The 17,509-nt window shown below is 44.8% G+C and overlaps 1 protein-coding gene across 1 annotated transcript; it reads right to left on the reverse strand.

Annotated features, from left to right (window-relative positions):
* Positions 1-1,751: 1,751 nt before the first annotated feature.
* OR10P1 (olfactory receptor family 10 subfamily P member 1) lies at positions 1,752-2,690 on the reverse strand. The gene has a single exon (XM_055395841.2). The coding sequence runs from the start codon at positions 2,688-2,690 to the stop codon at positions 1,752-1,754; it is 939 nt and encodes a 312-aa protein (XP_055251816.1).
* Between the last annotated feature and the right edge of the window lie 14,819 nt (positions 2,691-17,509).

Raw genomic sequence — 17,509 nt, forward strand, 5'->3', positions numbered from 1 at the left:
CGTTCACAGAAGCAAGTGCCTTATAAACATTTAAATATTTTATTTGAAAGCCTTATGTAAAACCTGTATTTAAAAACTTCCATATTATTATATATTTTGTTTCCCCAATAATTATATAGTAAAAAGAGGGTGCATTGAATTTTTTTTCCATCAAGTCCTTTCTGTGTGTGTGCTAAGTTGTTTCAGTCCTGTCCGACTAAATGTGACCTTATGGACTGCAGCCCGCGGGGCTCCTCTGTCCATGGGATTCTCCAGGCAAGAATATGGGAGTGGGTTGCCATGCCCTCCTCCAAGGGCAAGTCCTTTCTAGATGCCTCCAAATCCCCTTCAGTTTGCCCTGAAATATGAGCACTTTCTATGTGTGCCACGATGTGAGGAAGGTTGGAAACACTACATCAAGTCACTTATTCCAGGAAGCCTTCCAGAAACACCTCCAAAGAATAAATCAATCTTAACCAGGAGTAACTCCCAAACATGAACTGGTCAATTGAGGAAACCATTGACGTTGTTACAAGAGACCAGATGCCACTTCTACAACAGGAACTTGCTTCTTCAGCTGCAGAATTCTTTGCTGTTGTCAGAGAGAGGGGCTGCTCTCTGCCTTTTGCGGGCACTGGAGCCTTGTTTACAGTTAGGCAATGGTGCCTCCAACTGGTGGAAATGGGTCATGTGCCTGGGTAGGGGGTTAAGAACTGTTCTCAGCTCTCAGAAGGAGGTAGTTTTTCTCCCCATCAGACTTCTAAAGTGAAGGATTCTTCTAACAATGAAGGAGGGTCCAATGCTGGACGGCCACAGTGACTGTTAAGTGTCCACTTTCCAGTTTCCATCCAGCGTGGCCTCAGGGCTTCATATAGTCTGAGGTGCCAGAGAAGGAGGTCCGGGATCAAGCTGATGGCACAGGTTGGGAGAAGAACAGGGCACACTGGGGAGATGCTCTTGACAGTTGGACGTGTTATCACCAGTTAAGGATGATGTCAGGAATCAAGGATGGGGAAAGGCAGGGAGGAATATTCATGTGGAATATTTCGAGGGGATAACAGTTCCCTCTCTTCTAAAAGGCATCCAGGGCGTAAGATTGCAGTGCGTTTCTGGGAGAAAGGAGATGAAGGGCAAGGTAAACTCCATGGCCTCTAGGTGGTTAACTTAGTTGGATGTCACGTTCATAGACATGTGCCTTCATGACTGACATGGACCTCTGATGACTGGTGTAGCCATGACAATCACCTTGCTCAGGGATCAAAACAATCTAGAAGATGTTCAGTATTCTTCCCCATAGGCAGCATTCCTTCCCATTCTGCCTTGCCCTAATAACTCATTCTTTGAGAGTGAGTCTGGGGTGTGGGAGAGGAGGTAAGTTCGAGATTTCTCTCTGTTTTAATGTCGGTCCTTTCTGCCAGGAAGCCTAATCCCTTTGAGATGCTGCTTTTCAGGTGGTACAGTGGTAAAGAAACTGTCTGCCAATTCAGGAGACACAAGAGACGCAAATTTGATCCCTCGGTTGGGAAGATCTCCTGGAGGAGGAAATGGCAACCCACTATAGTATTCTTGACTGGACAATTCAATGGACAGGTGAGCCTGGCGGGCTACAGTCCATGGGGCTGCAAAGATTCGGACATGACTGAGTGACTGAGTGTGAGCACACACACACACACAGACACACACACAGTTTCCGGTAGGCTGGGCTTTAAACTAGCATCTGGGGGCTGGGGGGAGCAGCAGTGAGTGAGTGAGCAGACAACCCCTGAGTCTTTTCAGGGTGAGGGGACCTGCCTCTTCACCACAAGCCACAAGGCTCTTGTCACCTCCTTGTTCCGAAGGGTGTAGATGATGGGGTTCAGCATGGGTGTGATGACTGTGTAGAAGAGGCTGAGGATGCGGTCCGTGGTGACAGAGGAGCCTACCTGGGGCCGGATGTAGGTGACGCTGGCCGTTCCAAAGAAGAGGAAGACCACGAGCAGGTGGGAAGAACAAGTGGAGAAGACCTTTCGGCGGCTCAGGGTGGAAGCCATTGCCAGGATGGCACTCAGGATGCGGGCATAAGAGGTGACAATCAGAGAGAAGGGGACCATGATGAAGACTACGGTGGCCATCATCACAGACACCTCGCTCCTGTGCTTCCCAGCACTTGCCAGTCTCAGTACTGGCAGAATGTCACAGAGGAAGTGCAGGATGACTGGGCGGCTGGGGAAAGGCAGGGTGAAGATGAGGGAGGAATGGGTGGTAGCTGTGATGATACCCATGAGCCAGGAGATGCCCACCATGGCCGTGCAGGTCCGCCAGCTCATGAGGGTGGAGTAGTGCAGGGGCTGGCAGATGGCAGCGTAGCGGTCATAGGCCATGGCTGTGAGCAGGCAGCACTCTGAGATGCCCAGGACAATGAAGACATACATCTGGGCTGCACAGCCCCAGAAGGAGATGGCACGGGGGTGCAGGAAGGCCAGGTCAGCCAGTGTCCTGGGCACAATGTCAGTGGTATAGAGTAGCTCCACCAGGGAGAGGTGGCGCAGGAAGAAGTACATGGGAGAGTGTAGGGTGGGGCTGGTCCGTGTGAGGAGGATGATCAGAGAGTTACCCAGCAAGGTCACCAGGTAGACAAGCAACACCCCCCAGAACAGGGGGCCTTGCAGGGCCCTGAGGTCGGAGAATCCCAGAAGGAGGAATTCAGGCAGAGTCTGATTTTCTTTAGCCATAAGTTCAGGCTGGAGCCTATGGCACAACCAAGAAAGAGATGTTAATATAGAAACAATTGGCCTTTATGTAATTTAGTAAAGCACTTTCCATACAGTCCCTCTTGAATCAACTGTGAGAGTTAGGGTCTGCACTTTATGGATGATCCGTCAGCCATTGCAGGAAGCATAAGAGACTCAGGTTTAATCCCTGGTTTGGGAAGATTCCCTGGAGGAGGGCACGGCAACCCAGCTCAGTATTCTTGTCTGGAAAATCCCAAGGACAGAGGAGTCTGGCAAGCTATGGTCCATAGGGTTGCAAAGAGTCAGACATGATTGAAGTGATTTAGGATGCACATGGGTCTCAGAGGGGTCAAATAATTTGTTGGACGCTATATGGAGGGAGTGGTTGGCATGGACTTGAATCTAGGTCTCCTGACTCCAGATTCCATGTTTTTCCCACTTTTCCCTGTGCTCTGGGTCCTGGGTGCAGGGCCTGACCACAGGTGTGCATTGGGTCTTTCTTCAGAGTGGGGTTGGCTCAGTTGCTGTGTCCTAGTTCTCTTTGTATCCCCTGGACTGAAACCCCAGCCTGAAAGAAACTATGCAGCCCCCCAGTAGTGGACTCAGTCAGGGACTGTCCAAAGCCTATGTCTAATGATCACCATGGTGGGCTGTGGATTTAGAATGTCAGGCAATGATGTGACTGTGTGTGATAATATTGCCCCACTGTTTCCTACTTTGGGGTTCTGTAGGCTTCCCTGGTGCCTCAGCAGTAGAGTCAATCTGCAGGAGATGTAGGTTCAATCCCGGGGGCGGGAAGATCTGCTGGAGAAAGAAATGGCAACCCACTTCAGTAATTTTGTCTGAGAAATCCCCATGGACAGAGGAGCCTGGCAGGCTACAATACGTAGGGTCACAAAAGTCACACACTACTTAGCAACTAAACCACCACCACCACCCACCACCTTGGGATACCGTAGTATCTTTTTCATAGATTGTCAGCTTCTGGCACTTGCTTTGTGAGGGGAGTGGGGCAGTCACAGGCCATGTTGCATGTTGTACTTCACTCTCCTCTTAGCTGGGCCCTGTGATCTTCCATCCCAGCTGTCCGTACTCTGTTCTCCAGGCCTCCATGCATTTCCATAGATAGTGCCCCCTGCAGGAAATGTGTCTATGCATTCTATTAAAATCCTACTGATCCTTCAAGCTCAACTCAAGTTCTCCCTGCCTATGGCAGCTTCTCTGCTCCTCCTGAACAGAAATAATTGCCCATGGAATTTCAGGATTGAAAGTGACCTTAATACATGCATGTGTATGGCTGAGTCCCTTTGTTGTTCACCTCAGACTATTACAACATTGTTAACTGACTGTTCAGTTCAGTTCAGTTCAGTTCAGTTCATTTCAGTCGCTCAGTCGTGTCCAACTCTCCGCGACCTCATGAATCACAGCACGCCAGGCCTCCCTGTCCACCACCAACTCCCGGAGTTCACTCAAACTCATGTCCACAGAGTCGGCGATGCCATCCAGCCATCTGATTCTCTGTCGTCCCCGTCTCCTCCTACCCCCAATCCTTCCTAGCATCAGACTCTTTTCCAGTGAGTCAACTCGTCGCATGAGGTGGCCAAAGTATTGGAGTTTCAGCTTCAGCATCAGTCTTTCCAATGAACACCCAGGATTGATCTCCTTTAGAATGGACTGGTTGGATCTCCTTGTAGTACAAGGGACTCTCAAGGGTCTTCTCCAGCACCACAGTTCAAAAGCATCAATTCTTCGGCGATCAGGTTTCTTCACAGTCCAACTCTCACATCGATACATGACCACGGGAAAAACCATAGCCTTGACTAGACGGACCTTTGTTGGCAAAGGAATGTCTCTGCTTTTTAATATGCTATCTAGGTTGGTCATAACTTTCCTTCCAAGGAGTAAGCGTCTTTTAATTTCATGGCTGCAATCAGCATCTGCAGTGATTTTGGAGCCCCCCAAAATAAAGTCTGACACTGTTTCCACTGTTTTTCCATCAATTTCCCATGAAGTGATGGGACCAGATGCCATGATCTTTGTTTTCTGAATGTTGAGCTTCCAGCCAACCTTTTCACTCTCCTCTTTCACTTTCATCAAGAGGCTTTTGAGTTCCTCTTCCCTTTATGCCATAAGGGTGGTGTCATCTGCATATCTGAGGTTATTGATATTTCTCCCAGCAATCTTGATTCCAGCTTGTGCTTCTTCCAGCCCAGCGTTCCTCATGATGTACTCTGCATATAAGTTAAATAAGCAAGGTGACAATATACAGCCTTGACGTACTCCTTTTCCTATTTGGAACCAGTCTGTTGTTCCATGTATAGTTCTGACTGTTGCTTCCTGACCGTACTCCAATATAAAATAAAAAGTTAAAAAAAAGTGCCCTTAAGGGTCATATTAGGGTCAGCTTCCTTCACAGCTCAGTTGGTAAAGAATCCACCTGCAATGCAGGAGACACTGGTTTGATTCCTGGGTCGGCAAGATCCACTGGAGAAGGGATAGGCTACCCATTCCAATATTCTTGGGCTTCCCTTGTGGCTCACCTGGTAAAGAATCTGCCTGCAATGCAGGAGACCTGGGTTTGATCCCTAGGTTGGAAAGATCCCATGGAGAAAGGAAAGGCTACCCACTCCAGTATTCTGGCCTAGAGAATTCCATGGATTGTATAGTTCATGGGGTTGCAAAGAGTTGGACATGGCTGAGCGACTTTCACTTTCAAGGGTCATATATTTCAGCATGACAGTGCTCAGATGTTATCTACAACATCTTAGAAGGATGCTGTGTAATGTCTCTGAGCATCTGCAGTCATGGGGAACTCACCATCTATTTAGGTAGCCCCCTTTAGCACTGGCCTTCTCTGCCTGTAGGACAAGTCTTCATTCATTGGTCTTTGCCAAATTCTCATATCTTGTAGAATGTCGAAGCCCTTTTGTACCAGACAACCTTCAAATATTTGAAGAAAGAACCTTTGCCAATGCTCTCATGAGACATTACTTGTATCTCAGTTTCAGCACTTTCTAGAGAAGAGTCTCCACTGTAAGGTCCTACAGGGCAAGTTGGGGAGTTCGTAGAGGGCTATCTGTTTTCACAATTGCTAATGTTTTCACATTAGCTGGGGAACCAGTGTTGGGTCCCCATGAAGCACTATGCTAAAAGACTTAATATTCATGAAACCCTTGGATATTCACAATCACACTATGACATAGAAACCTTTATTTTCTCTGTTTTACAGATGAGCACATGAAAGCTCAGACAGTATCTTTCTCAAAGTCACACATCTAGTAATTGAGAGAGTTTGGGCTCAAATCCTTGAGTTTGGAGTTCTGTCTAACTCCAGCTCCTGTGCTCTGATCACTAAGTTATCAACTGTCTTAGAGGCTAATTTAATCACCAGAACAGCTAGCACGGTATGCTGCACATGCCGAGTGTTCAGCTAAAGATTTATTAAATGAATGAATGCACTAATACAGACGGGGGACTGATGAACAAAAAGGTTAAGGGATTTGCTTAAAGTTATGCAGCTAGTTGGACAAAGACAGGAAACTGACCCCAAGTCTTTGAGGAGTCAGGGTTCCCAAGATTTGCAGAGCTTGTATTACCCCTATTTACCCTGCATGTGAAGATTAGCCAGTCATCTTTATCTTTGAGCAGGAAACTCTCTTAAGTTCTGCCTATTGCTCAGACCCTTAACCTTCCCCCACTTTCATTTTGTCCACTCACCGTATTTTTGGCTTTAAGTCATTTAGTCTGTAGCTGATACTTAGAGATTGCTGCATGCTGTGCAGTATCTCAGTTGACTTTATAATAACTCTAGGGATAGTTGCTATTCTGTCACTGCAGATAAGGAACCAGAGCTCCAAGAGCTTAAATTACTTCTTCAAGATCATACCATAACAGAGTAGATGGTGGAACCAGAACTGTAACTTGGGACCTGAGGCTTCAACCACCATACCTACTGTATCTCCAGTGAGGTCAGCAGCCTTACCCTATGCTTCTGGGAGATGAACTCCATCTAGTCAGTTTGGACAGGAGTATCTGGGCCCCTTTTCCTCTTGACTCTGGTCAATAATCCTTCAGATGATCAATCCACTTAAATAATCTATGGGCTAGATTGTGCTGTTTTTAGATTTTAAAAATAATATCTTTGCAACTAAAATATTTAAGAAATATTTGGAGTAAAGTCATCTATGATCTTCCTACCTTGGTTAAATTTCTTTCTTGTGTATTGCCCTCAAGTCTTTATCCCACTGCAAACCCATCTTATATACTTTTAATAATAGTGTATATACTAATTTGTCTTTTCCCTTTCCCTTTCAATGCTTGCTAGAGTCATTTTGCCATGAGATCACATAACATTCCGAGGGATCCTTTTAAAAGCTCTCGTAGTCGTCCATTGAATTTCTCTACCAGCATTCAACAAATACCTCTCAGTTCAGTTCAGTTCAGTTCAGTCGCTCAGTCGTGTCCAACTCTCCGCGACCCCATGAATCACAGCACGCCAGGCCTCCCTGTCCATCACCAACTCCCGGAGTACACTCAAACCCACGTCTACAGAGTCGGTGATGCCATCCAGCCATCTCATTCTCCGTCGTCCCCTTCTCCTCCCGCCCCCAACCTTTCCCAGCATCAGAGTCTTTTCCAGTGAGTCAACTTGTCGCATGAGGTGGCCAAAGTATTGCAGTTTCAGCTTTAGCATCAGTCCCTCCAATGAACATCCAGGATTGATCTCCTTTAGAATAGACTGGTTGGATCTCCTTGCAGTCCAAAGGACTCTCAAGAGTCTTCTCCAACACCAAAGTTCAAAAGCATCGATTCTTCAGCGATCAGCTTTCTTCACAGTCCAACTCTCACATCCATACATGACCACGGGAAAAACCATTGCCTTGACTAGACAGACCTTGGTTGGCAAAGTAATGTCTCTGCTTTTTAATATACTATCAAGGTTGGTCATATGTGTCGATCACAATAAACTGTGGAACATTCTGAAAGAGATGGGAATCCCAGACCACCTGACCTGCCTCTTGAGAAACCTGTATGCAGGTCAGGAAGCAACAGTTAGAACTGGACATGGAACAACAGACTGGTTCCAAATAGGAAAAGGTGTACGTCAAGGTTGTATATTGTCACCTTGCTTATTTAACTTATATGCAGATTACATCATGAGGAACGCTGGGCTGGAAGAAGCACAAGCTGGAATCAAGATTGCCGGGAGAAATATCAATAACCTCAGATATGCAGATGACACTACCCTTATGACAGAAAGTGAAGAGGAACTCAGAAGCCTCTTGATGAAAGTGAAAGAGGAGAGTGAAAAGGTTGGCTGGAAGCTCAACATTCAGAAAACAAAGATCATGGCATCTGGTCCCATCACTTCATGGGAAATAGATGGAAATACCTCTCATATTCTTGCAACTCAAATTCTTCCATTTTGGGGGATACTTTAGATAATGATGCAAATATTATATTCATGTATGTCTCTTGTTGGTTCTGTTAACTTACTCCCTTGGGAGAAATTTCTGGGAATGGGATAAGAGTGTGGACATTTTTATGGGTCTTGCCAAGTACTATATAATTTTGGATTTCTTTTAACTGGACACAAGTGGCAATCCCAACCACCCCTCCTTCCCTGAGTAAAGCTGGAATTCTCCTTCAACCTGTCTGTCCTCACTAAGGCCTCTCCCTCCAGATTCATACTTTTTTGCCAAGCTATGAACATCTCTTTGGCCTTTCTTGGTGGCTCAGCTTGGTAAAGAATCCACTTGCAGTGTGGGAGACCTGGGTTTGATCCCTGGGTTGGGAAGATCTCCTGGAGAAGAGGATGGTTACCCACTCTAGTATTCTGGCCTGGAGAATTCCATGGACTGTATAGTCCATGGGGTCACGAAGAGTTGGACATGACTGCTGGACATGAACATCTCTTTATTCCCAGTCCCCCAGTGACATTTTGCCCTGTGATATCATCTGTGAGAGGTGTCTCCTGCATCCTCCACTCTCCCCGCTTTCCCCTCAGCTCCTGTCATCCCTGTATCCACTCTGCCTTTGTTGGTTTCCCTCTTCAGCTTCTCTTATCTCCATATATGCTGTCAGAGTTGGGACACTCATCAGAGACATACAAACCCTGAAGCCACAGTTCTCTTTTTCAAAGTCTCCCACAGAGGAACAGAGAGGACAAAGTGTCCTTCTGGGTCATAGAGAGGGGCTGAGGCTCTTTTTAAGATAAAATTTATTTTAAATTGTGGCTTAAAATCACACAACATGAAAATTTTCACCCTAACAATTTTTTTTTGTATACAGTTCTTTGGTAGTGTTAAATACATTTACCTTGCTGTGCAACATGTCTCCAGAACTTTTTATTTTGCAAACCTAAAACTTTATGCCATAGCATTGACATATATACAATATCACGTGTAAAATAGATAACTAGTGAGAAGCTGCTATATGACACAGGGAGCCCAGCCTGGCGCTCTGTGACTACTTAGAGAGATGGAATGGAGCAGAGAGGGAGGCTCAACAGGGAGGGCTTTTATATATATATATATATATATATATATATATATATGCATAATTATGTATGGTATATGTATCAGTTCAGTTCAGTTCATTTCAGTCGTTCAGTCGTGTCCGACTCCCCGCGACCCCATGAATCACAGCACGCCAGGCCTCCCTGTCCATCACCAACTCCCGGAGTTCACTCAAACTCATGTCCACAGAGTCGGTGATGCCATCCAGCCATCTCATTCTCTGTCGTCCCCTTCTCCTCCCACCCCCAACCTTTCCCAGCATCAGAGTCTTTTCCAGTGAGTCAACTCGTCGCATGAGGTGGCCAAAGTATTGCAGTTTATGTATAATTATGACTTATTCATACTGTATGGCAGAGACCACCACAATATTGTGAAGCAATTATCCTCCAATAAAAAATATAAAAAGAAATAAAAAAGACTTTATACCTGTGAAGCAACAACATCTCATTTTCCCATTCCCATAACTCTTTTTAAGGCATATGCCCACCCCATCCCCTGCCTCCATCACCCCTTCAATAAGTCTTCATAAGACAGACAGACAGACAGATAAATTGGTCAGTTGGTATATGGTTGGATCAACAGGTAAGTGTGGATAACTGGCTAGATGGGCAGATGATGAACAATGAGTATGTGGCTGGCTGGCTGCACTGTTGGTCAGCTCAGAGAGCCCTGAATGCAGGGAGGGAGGCTCTTGAAGGGTGGACTGGAATAGGCAGCAGTTTTGAGGGGTAGATTTGTCATCTTAGAGGCTGGGCTTCTGGAGTCTACTGGGGGATTTGGGAAATGGGGAAAATGGGGGAGGAGGGCAGTCTTTTTTTTTAAAATATTTATTTTTATTTGGCTGTGTTGGGTCTTAGTTGCAGTACATGGGATCTAGTTTCCTGACCAGGGATCGAACCTGGACCCCCTGCATTGGGAACACAGAGTCTTAGCCACCGAACTACCAGAGAAGTCCCGAGGGCAGTCTTTATTGGCAGGGAAATCTTGGGAAGCATAGTCAAACAGTTCGTTTTTTCCTTTCAGATCTTTTCTTTTTGCTTGAAGTATTAATGGGAGCTCTGCATGGGGTAGTGTTTGTGCGTTTGTGTGTGCATGTTGTTTCTGTTGGGGAGCATATGGAGGGGCAAAGGAGGATGCATCCAGGTCCATCTGTGGGCTCTGAGATGAGGACCATCAATAAAAACTTGAGAAGAATGTCCTAGGTTTTCATCAGACACTGACCACAGACAGTGTGGAGGCTATGAATGTCCACCTATGGTCATTTGTCCTCGTACTGACCTGCACTTACTAGCCACTGCCTCAACCCCACCTCTTAACCACACACAACCCATCCTATTAGGCACACTACAAGCATGCATATCACAAGATTGCACAATTATCACATGGTATGACCCATCCCACAGCAGAACTACTCACAGTACATGTTCAAAGGTTTGCATATTCTGAACATGCAAACTTGCCTGAATATACTTGCCTGCTGTATTATTTGCAGCTTTATCTGATAGAAACTGTCCAGGGTTTCCTGTTTCCTTTCTCATCCCTTCTCTCAGTCTGGCCAGGCTGGTGACCTCTAAAACATGTTTTTGCAAATGAGTAGTAGAGAACTGGGAAACCTCCCCTGGCCTGTTTTCTCCCTGACCAAGTATAGGTATTGGCTTCCAGCCCAGAGAGACAGCTCATAAGGCCCTGAGCAAGTCCTGATCTATCCCCTGTTCCTCTTCCTTTGCTGTCCCTGGACAGGGTGTAATCTTATTAGGGAAAGGTCCAAGGCTGCCCAGCACTCTGTGGGCCACTTACCTGGGGAGGTGGAAATGGCCACTCAGCTAGAGTGGGGCTGATGCGCACAGGCTTGGGTTCTGTTGTTCTCTTTCTCCTCTGTGAGACTTGACGTCTGTGGCTCCACAGTTATTCTACTGCTGATGTTGTACCTCTGCCCCTGGGGACCTGGGAGGCTCTGACTCCTGGGGGCTCCTTGAGTTACTCTGAACCGATATAGTGTCATGTGCTGGTCATTCTGTCTAAGTCTCCAATGATTGCTGCATCCTTTTTCCTCTCCTTAGCCTCATTATTTTTGGCCAAGCTATGTCCTCATTTTCCTCATACCTTGTCCTCTCCTGGCTAACTTTGTTTCTTCACACATTGTAGAATTTTCTTGGTCACAAATGACATAAGACTTGAGGGTCTCCCTCCATTATGTCTAGAATCTCATGATGGACAATTCATTCCTCTGTGTGAAATCTTGGCTCCCTGTTAAATGTAGATGCTTCTGGAAAACTCTAGAAGTTAATAACAGTGAAATGTGGTTGAATCAGATTTATTTTCATGCCTGGTTTTCTTTTTAGATGGAAAGTGTTCCAGTGAACCCATTACCCATCAGTTCATGGCAAGAAGTCAGGGTTTGCATCAAGGTTCAGGCCCCTCATGTTACTACAGATGTTCTTAGTGGGGTCTTTATCCAAAGAATTAAGCTTTATGAATGTTTAACATGTCTGGGAAAATTGGTGAAATTTGGGAATAGAACATAGGTGTTACCTGGAATAGCTTGGGCCTTTCCCTCAACTTTTGATGCCTTCTAGTTGATGCTTGTCTTCACTTTAAAAGAAATTTTATTTACTTATTTGGCTGCGCCGGGTCTTAGTTGTGGCATGAAAAGTTTTTAGTTGTGGCTGGGGAACTCTTAGTTGAGGCATGTGGGATCTAGTTCCTTGACTAGGGATCAACCCAGTGCTCCCTGTATTCAAACTACACCACTGGACGACCTCTTTTTTTTGGTCTCCTCTTTTTATCTCCCATTCTCTCCAATTGTCTCTATTACTCCACTGATTTTTTCTTATTGAGATCACCAACAACCCTCATGGTACCAAATTCAATGGATAATTTTCAGTCTTTATCTTATTGAGTCTCTCAGCAGCATTTGACATACTTAATCCCCTCTCCTTCTTAAAACTTTCCTTTTTAAATTCTGTGATTTCTACACTTAAATCTTTGACCGTGGCCTCTACAGTATATATAGCTGAATATCTCTCCTTAGATGTCTTAAAGGCATCTCAAATTTACCATGTCCCAAGTAGAACTCTTGTTACTCTCCCAAGCTTCCCTGTCAACAGTAAGGGATCTGTTACCACTCAGTTGCCCACATAAAAAATCTGATTGTCTATTTTAATACATTTATTTTATAACACTGCATATTCAATTTCTCAGCAAAGCCTGTTAATCCTGCATCCAAAATTTAATCCCAAGCAACCACCTCTTATCATCTTTGCTGCTAAATTTTCAGTCTAGCTGATTGTCTCTCTCCCTCACCACAGTCATTCTTGTTCCATCTCTTGTCTCCACCCAGTCAGTGTGATTTTCTCCAAGTATAAGTCAGATGGTATCATTTTACTTCTTTAAATCTTTTAATAGGTCAATAGCTTCTCATTTTAGGTAAACTGAAGACTCCTTCACTTGATTTATAGGACCTTAACAATTTAGTCCCTGTGTTTAAGCATGTCTTTTTATTCTTTTTTTTTCTTGCCAAGCCATGTTGCTTGAAGAATCTTAGTTCCATCATCAGGGATTGAACCTGGGCACTCCAGCAGTGAAAGTGATGAGTCCTAATCATTAGATCACCAGGGAATTCCCAGCATGTCTTTTTATTCTGATGTTTTGATGTGTGGGTAGACTGCTCCTCTCAGGGTCAGCTAATTCCTAGAGATAAATTACTTATTTGTAAGCATACCTTTCATATGCAAACTGAGTAATCTAGAGTCCATACCCACAGCTACCAACTTTACTGAGCTCTGATATCTGGTTTGGTACCAGACAACTAGAGATAGCCCCTAAACCCAGAGCCAACAGAAATTATTCAAACTAGCTAATACTAAACTTGTCTACTTTGCCTACTCTGCCTACTCTGCCTACACTGCCTTACCCATTCCTTCCCATGAAAAACACAATAAAGGCTCCTGCTTACATTATCCCCTAGTTCCCTCTGCCTCCTGATTGACTCTGGTACTACTTTGTGTGGCTCTGCATGGTCTGGCATGCCCCACTATCTTGGAGACTGTGAATAACAATCTGTCTTTTCTATCTATCTTTTCAACTCCTGATCTGTTGCTCTCACTTGTTTTTTGGCCTAGCATGTGATCTATGCTAGAGACTGTTTCCTGTGCATTTGAAAAAAAAGTGTGTATTCTGCTGTTTTGGGATGGAATACTCCATATATATTTATTACATCCATGTAATCTGTCATGTCACTTGAGGCTAGTGTCAGACCACTGATGGGGGTACTGAGGTTCAGAGGGTCCTGGAGTAGTGCTATGTTACTGATGGGTGGATCTGGGTCCTGGGATCTCTGACTATAGGGCCCTGGGGGTCCTAGAGCTGGCATTTGCCCACTGATAGGCCAGTCTGTTTCTTGAAAAATCTGGTTGTGGGACCTGGGATGTCCCAAAGTTTGTGTTGGCCCCACTGGTGGGTGTGATTGGATACTGGGGCTTTTGGCTGAGGGTCCAAGGTGTCTCAGAGCTGCTCTTGTCATGTTGGTGGTTGGGGCCAGGGCCCAAGGTGTCTGGGGACAGGCACCAGCCTGCTGGTGGGTGGACTGTGTCCTGCCACAGCAGGTTGCAGGCTTGTGCTGGTCCTGGAGCTGGTGTCTATCCCCTGATGGGTACAGCAAGGGCCTAGGGGTTCTTGGGCTGGTGTTGTCTCACTGGTAGGTGGAGCTGGGTCTGGGTGGTCCTGGAGTTGGTGTGTCAGTCTGCTGGACAATGGGGTTGGGACTCTGGGTCTTGGAGCTGGTACCTGATTGCAGATGGGTGAGGCTGGTTGTGGGGCTAGATCTGGCTGGCTGGTGGGTTGGGCCAGGGAACAGGTGGTCCAGGGGATATTGCTTTTTTACTAGTTGGACACTGCAGTCTCTGGTTACAAGGCCCTGGGGGTTCTGATGGGAGTGTCTGCATGCTGGTGTGTGGTGCCAGGTCCTGGATTCTCTCAAATACAGGGCCATGTCCCAGGGCAGTTGCGGCTTCAGGGGATCTTATACAGCTTGCTTGCTGCTGATTGGGCAAGGTCCTGGTGCTGATAAGCTAGAGGGAGGATTCCTAAATGGTGCTGGGCAGCATCAGTATTCATGTCATAGAATAGGCTCCCAAATATGGCTGCTTACAGTGTTTCTATCCCCAAGGTGAACTCCAGCTGTCTCCTGACTCTCTGGGATACTTTCCAAGGTGAGTAGGTGAATCTAACCCAAGCTCCTTTCAAATCACTGATTCTGCTTTGATTCCCTGAGCATGTGAAATTTTATGTGTGCCCTTTAAGAGTGGAATCTCTATTTCCCACAACCCTTATATCTTTACTTGCAGAAGATATTTTCTACTAGATTCTGGTCTTTTTCATCAATAACTACACTGTAAATAGTTGCAATTTTGGTGTGTCCATGAGAGAAGGTGAGCTCACAGTCTTCCTACTGTACCATCTTAGCCAAGCACTCTCACATTTTGGTCTTTATTTTAGAAAGATATTTTTACTAGGCATACAATTGTGAGTTAATAGTTTCTCATCCCTGTATTTTAAAGCCAGCATCCCAATGTCTTCTGACTGGCATAATTTCATTTGAAAAATCTTAGATTCTTATCTTTTAGTAGTTTTTTAAAAATTCTAAATGACTTCAACATATTCTCATTTTTGTTTTAGCAGTTTGACTTTGATGTATCTAAGTGTGTGTGTGTGTGTGTGTGAGAGAGAGAGAGAGAGAGAGAGGGAGAGGGAGAGGGAGAGGGAGGGGGAGAGGGAGAGAGAGAGAGAGAAACTGATTGACATATCCTGACATTTTGCTGTGAGTTCTCCAGTTTTCTTGGGTTTGTTGTTTGTTTCTTTACAACTGGAAAGTTATCTGACATTATTCCCAGGTGGTTCAGTGGTAAAGAGTCCATCTACCAATGCAGGAGACACAAGAGACTTGGGTTTGATCCCTGGGTCAGGAAGATCACTTGGAGGAGGAAATGGCAACCCACTTCAGTATTCCCTGATGGCTCAGCTGGTAAAGAATCTGCCTGCAACGTGGGAGACCTGGGTTCAGTTCCTGGGTTGGGAAGATCCCCCAGAGAAGGGAACGGCTACCCACTCTAGTATTCTGGCCTGGAGAATTCCATGGATTGCATAGTCCATGGGGTTGCAAAGAGTTGGATATGACTGAGCAACTTTAACTTCACTTCATTTCAGTATTCATGCCTGAAAAATCCCATGGACAGAGGAGCCTGGTGGGCTACAGTCCATAGGGATCTCAAAGAGTCAGACATACCTGAGTGACTGAGCACATGACCTCAAATATTTATTTCCCTCATCCTGTTCTGTTATTCTGGACATCTATTGCACATATTTTTGAATGTTTGATATTGTCTCACTGCTTTAAAATAATATGCTTTTTTTCTCACACAATTTCCTCTTTGCACTCAATTTGAATAATTCTGTTGACCATTCTTCAGTTTTACTGATTTTTTTCCTAAACTCTGACCACTAGGCTAATGAGCTCATTATAGAAATTCTTTATTTCTGTTACTATGTTTTCTAGTTCTAGCATTCTATTATACTCTCAAAAAACTTTCTCTCTTTTTGTTAAAGTTTACCAACTGGTCTTGCATGTTTGTGAAAAAAATTAAATATTTTAACATTGGCACATCATAATTACTTTATAGTCTGTGTATGATAATTCCAAGATATTTGTCACTTCTGGGTCTGGCTCAAAGTTTTATGTTGTTATTAATGGCTTGTTTCTTCTTGCTTTTGTGTGTGTCTTGTAATTTCTGAATGCAAGTTTATTATTAAGTACAGACAAACAGTAGAAGTTGAGGTAAACAGTATTTGTACACAGAAATGGGCGTTATTTTGGTGTGTAAGGCTGATAATTGATAGATCAGATCTACTGAGTTAGAAATTGCTTGAGTTTAGTTTTAATTGGCGTTATCAATAATTTCAGTACACCACAGTTCAAAATCTTTCAGTTGTGGCTGCTATTACCTTGCATATAGTGTGGTGGCTCATTGTTAAATTTTCACTGGTGTTAATCTGGAAAAATCTCCTGGTGGAGGGGAAGACAGTGGCAGATGTGATGTTGCAGGCATTAGAAAAATACAGTGGAAAAAAATGCCTACAAAGACAGTAGAGTTGATTGTTGCTAAGTTGTATTGATGCCCTGAAGAGGGTAATAAGATTCTAAGGGCTATTAATGAGCAGGTAATGGCAAAGTGTGACAGCTAGAGGGCTCACCTATGTGTTGGTTAGTTAGAGGCCTTATCTCCTGTAGTGAGAGAACAGACATAGTTGAGTGGCTTGTTGATCTACTTGTTAGCAGCAGAGAGCTTCAGAGACATTTGAATGCTTAGTTCTGGCAGGTCCTTTATGAAGCTCAGGACCCTGCTGGAGGAAACACAGATACCGAAAATGTGGAAAAGGTGTATCTGGATAGATGCTTCTGAGAATTTTAACTTTTCAGCTTGCTATGAGCACTTTGGGTTTGCAAAGGTGGCCACTATTCCCTACCAAGGGCTAGCTGGAAGATGTTTAGGAGGCCTCCTATTTACAAGACATCAGATATTCCCCTTAAGAGCCGTCCCTGACTCCTCTCCTAGATGTCAGACTGATAACTAGGATTAAACCCAGAATAATCCAGCTGAGGAAATGCTGGACTTGGTAAAAGAGGAAAGAACACTAAGGAATGAAAAGAATTGGCTTGCTTGTACTGGCAGAAGTCAGAGAAGTGTTCCTGGGACTAGGATTTGATCAGGGTCCCAGAATGTAAGACTGGCTTGACTGATCAAGAATTTATTGACTTGGGAACACATTTTCAGGGTGTTGGATTTAACATCCTCCCAGGGACCCCACTTCAACACTGGGATAGCTCTCAGTGCCTGAAAAAGTGATGTCCAACACTCAGTGATGTGGAAATACCTGAGTTGTCTGGAAGATGGTGAAGGAAGGAATAAAAAGCCCGAGGGAGGTGGGAATGATGGATTAGACACATGACATATGAACTTAAGGCATATTAGTTGGTTTGTTCCACTGGAAGGCCCACAGCGCATATCATTCGCAAGGTCATGGGAAATGTACTGCTGAGAGGGCCAAAACCTTCACTAAAAAGTTCAGTGATGGTTTTCCTTTACCAGGGATGATGGTGGGACAGATAGTCATGGAGCTAGGCTTGTTAATATTCATGGGAATGATGGGGCTTGAAGAGGTAGAGGATAGTTAACTCTCAGAATGACCACATGATTGGCAAGGTCAGAGAGGCAGCCAAGGGACTCCAAATTCAGGAAGTTGTAG

This window comes from Moschus berezovskii, chromosome 6 (genome assembly GCF_049115385.1).
Source record: "Moschus berezovskii isolate FMDL1 chromosome 6, NW_MosBer_1.0, whole genome shotgun sequence".
Lineage (NCBI taxonomy): Eukaryota > Metazoa > Chordata > Mammalia > Artiodactyla > Moschidae > Moschus > Moschus berezovskii.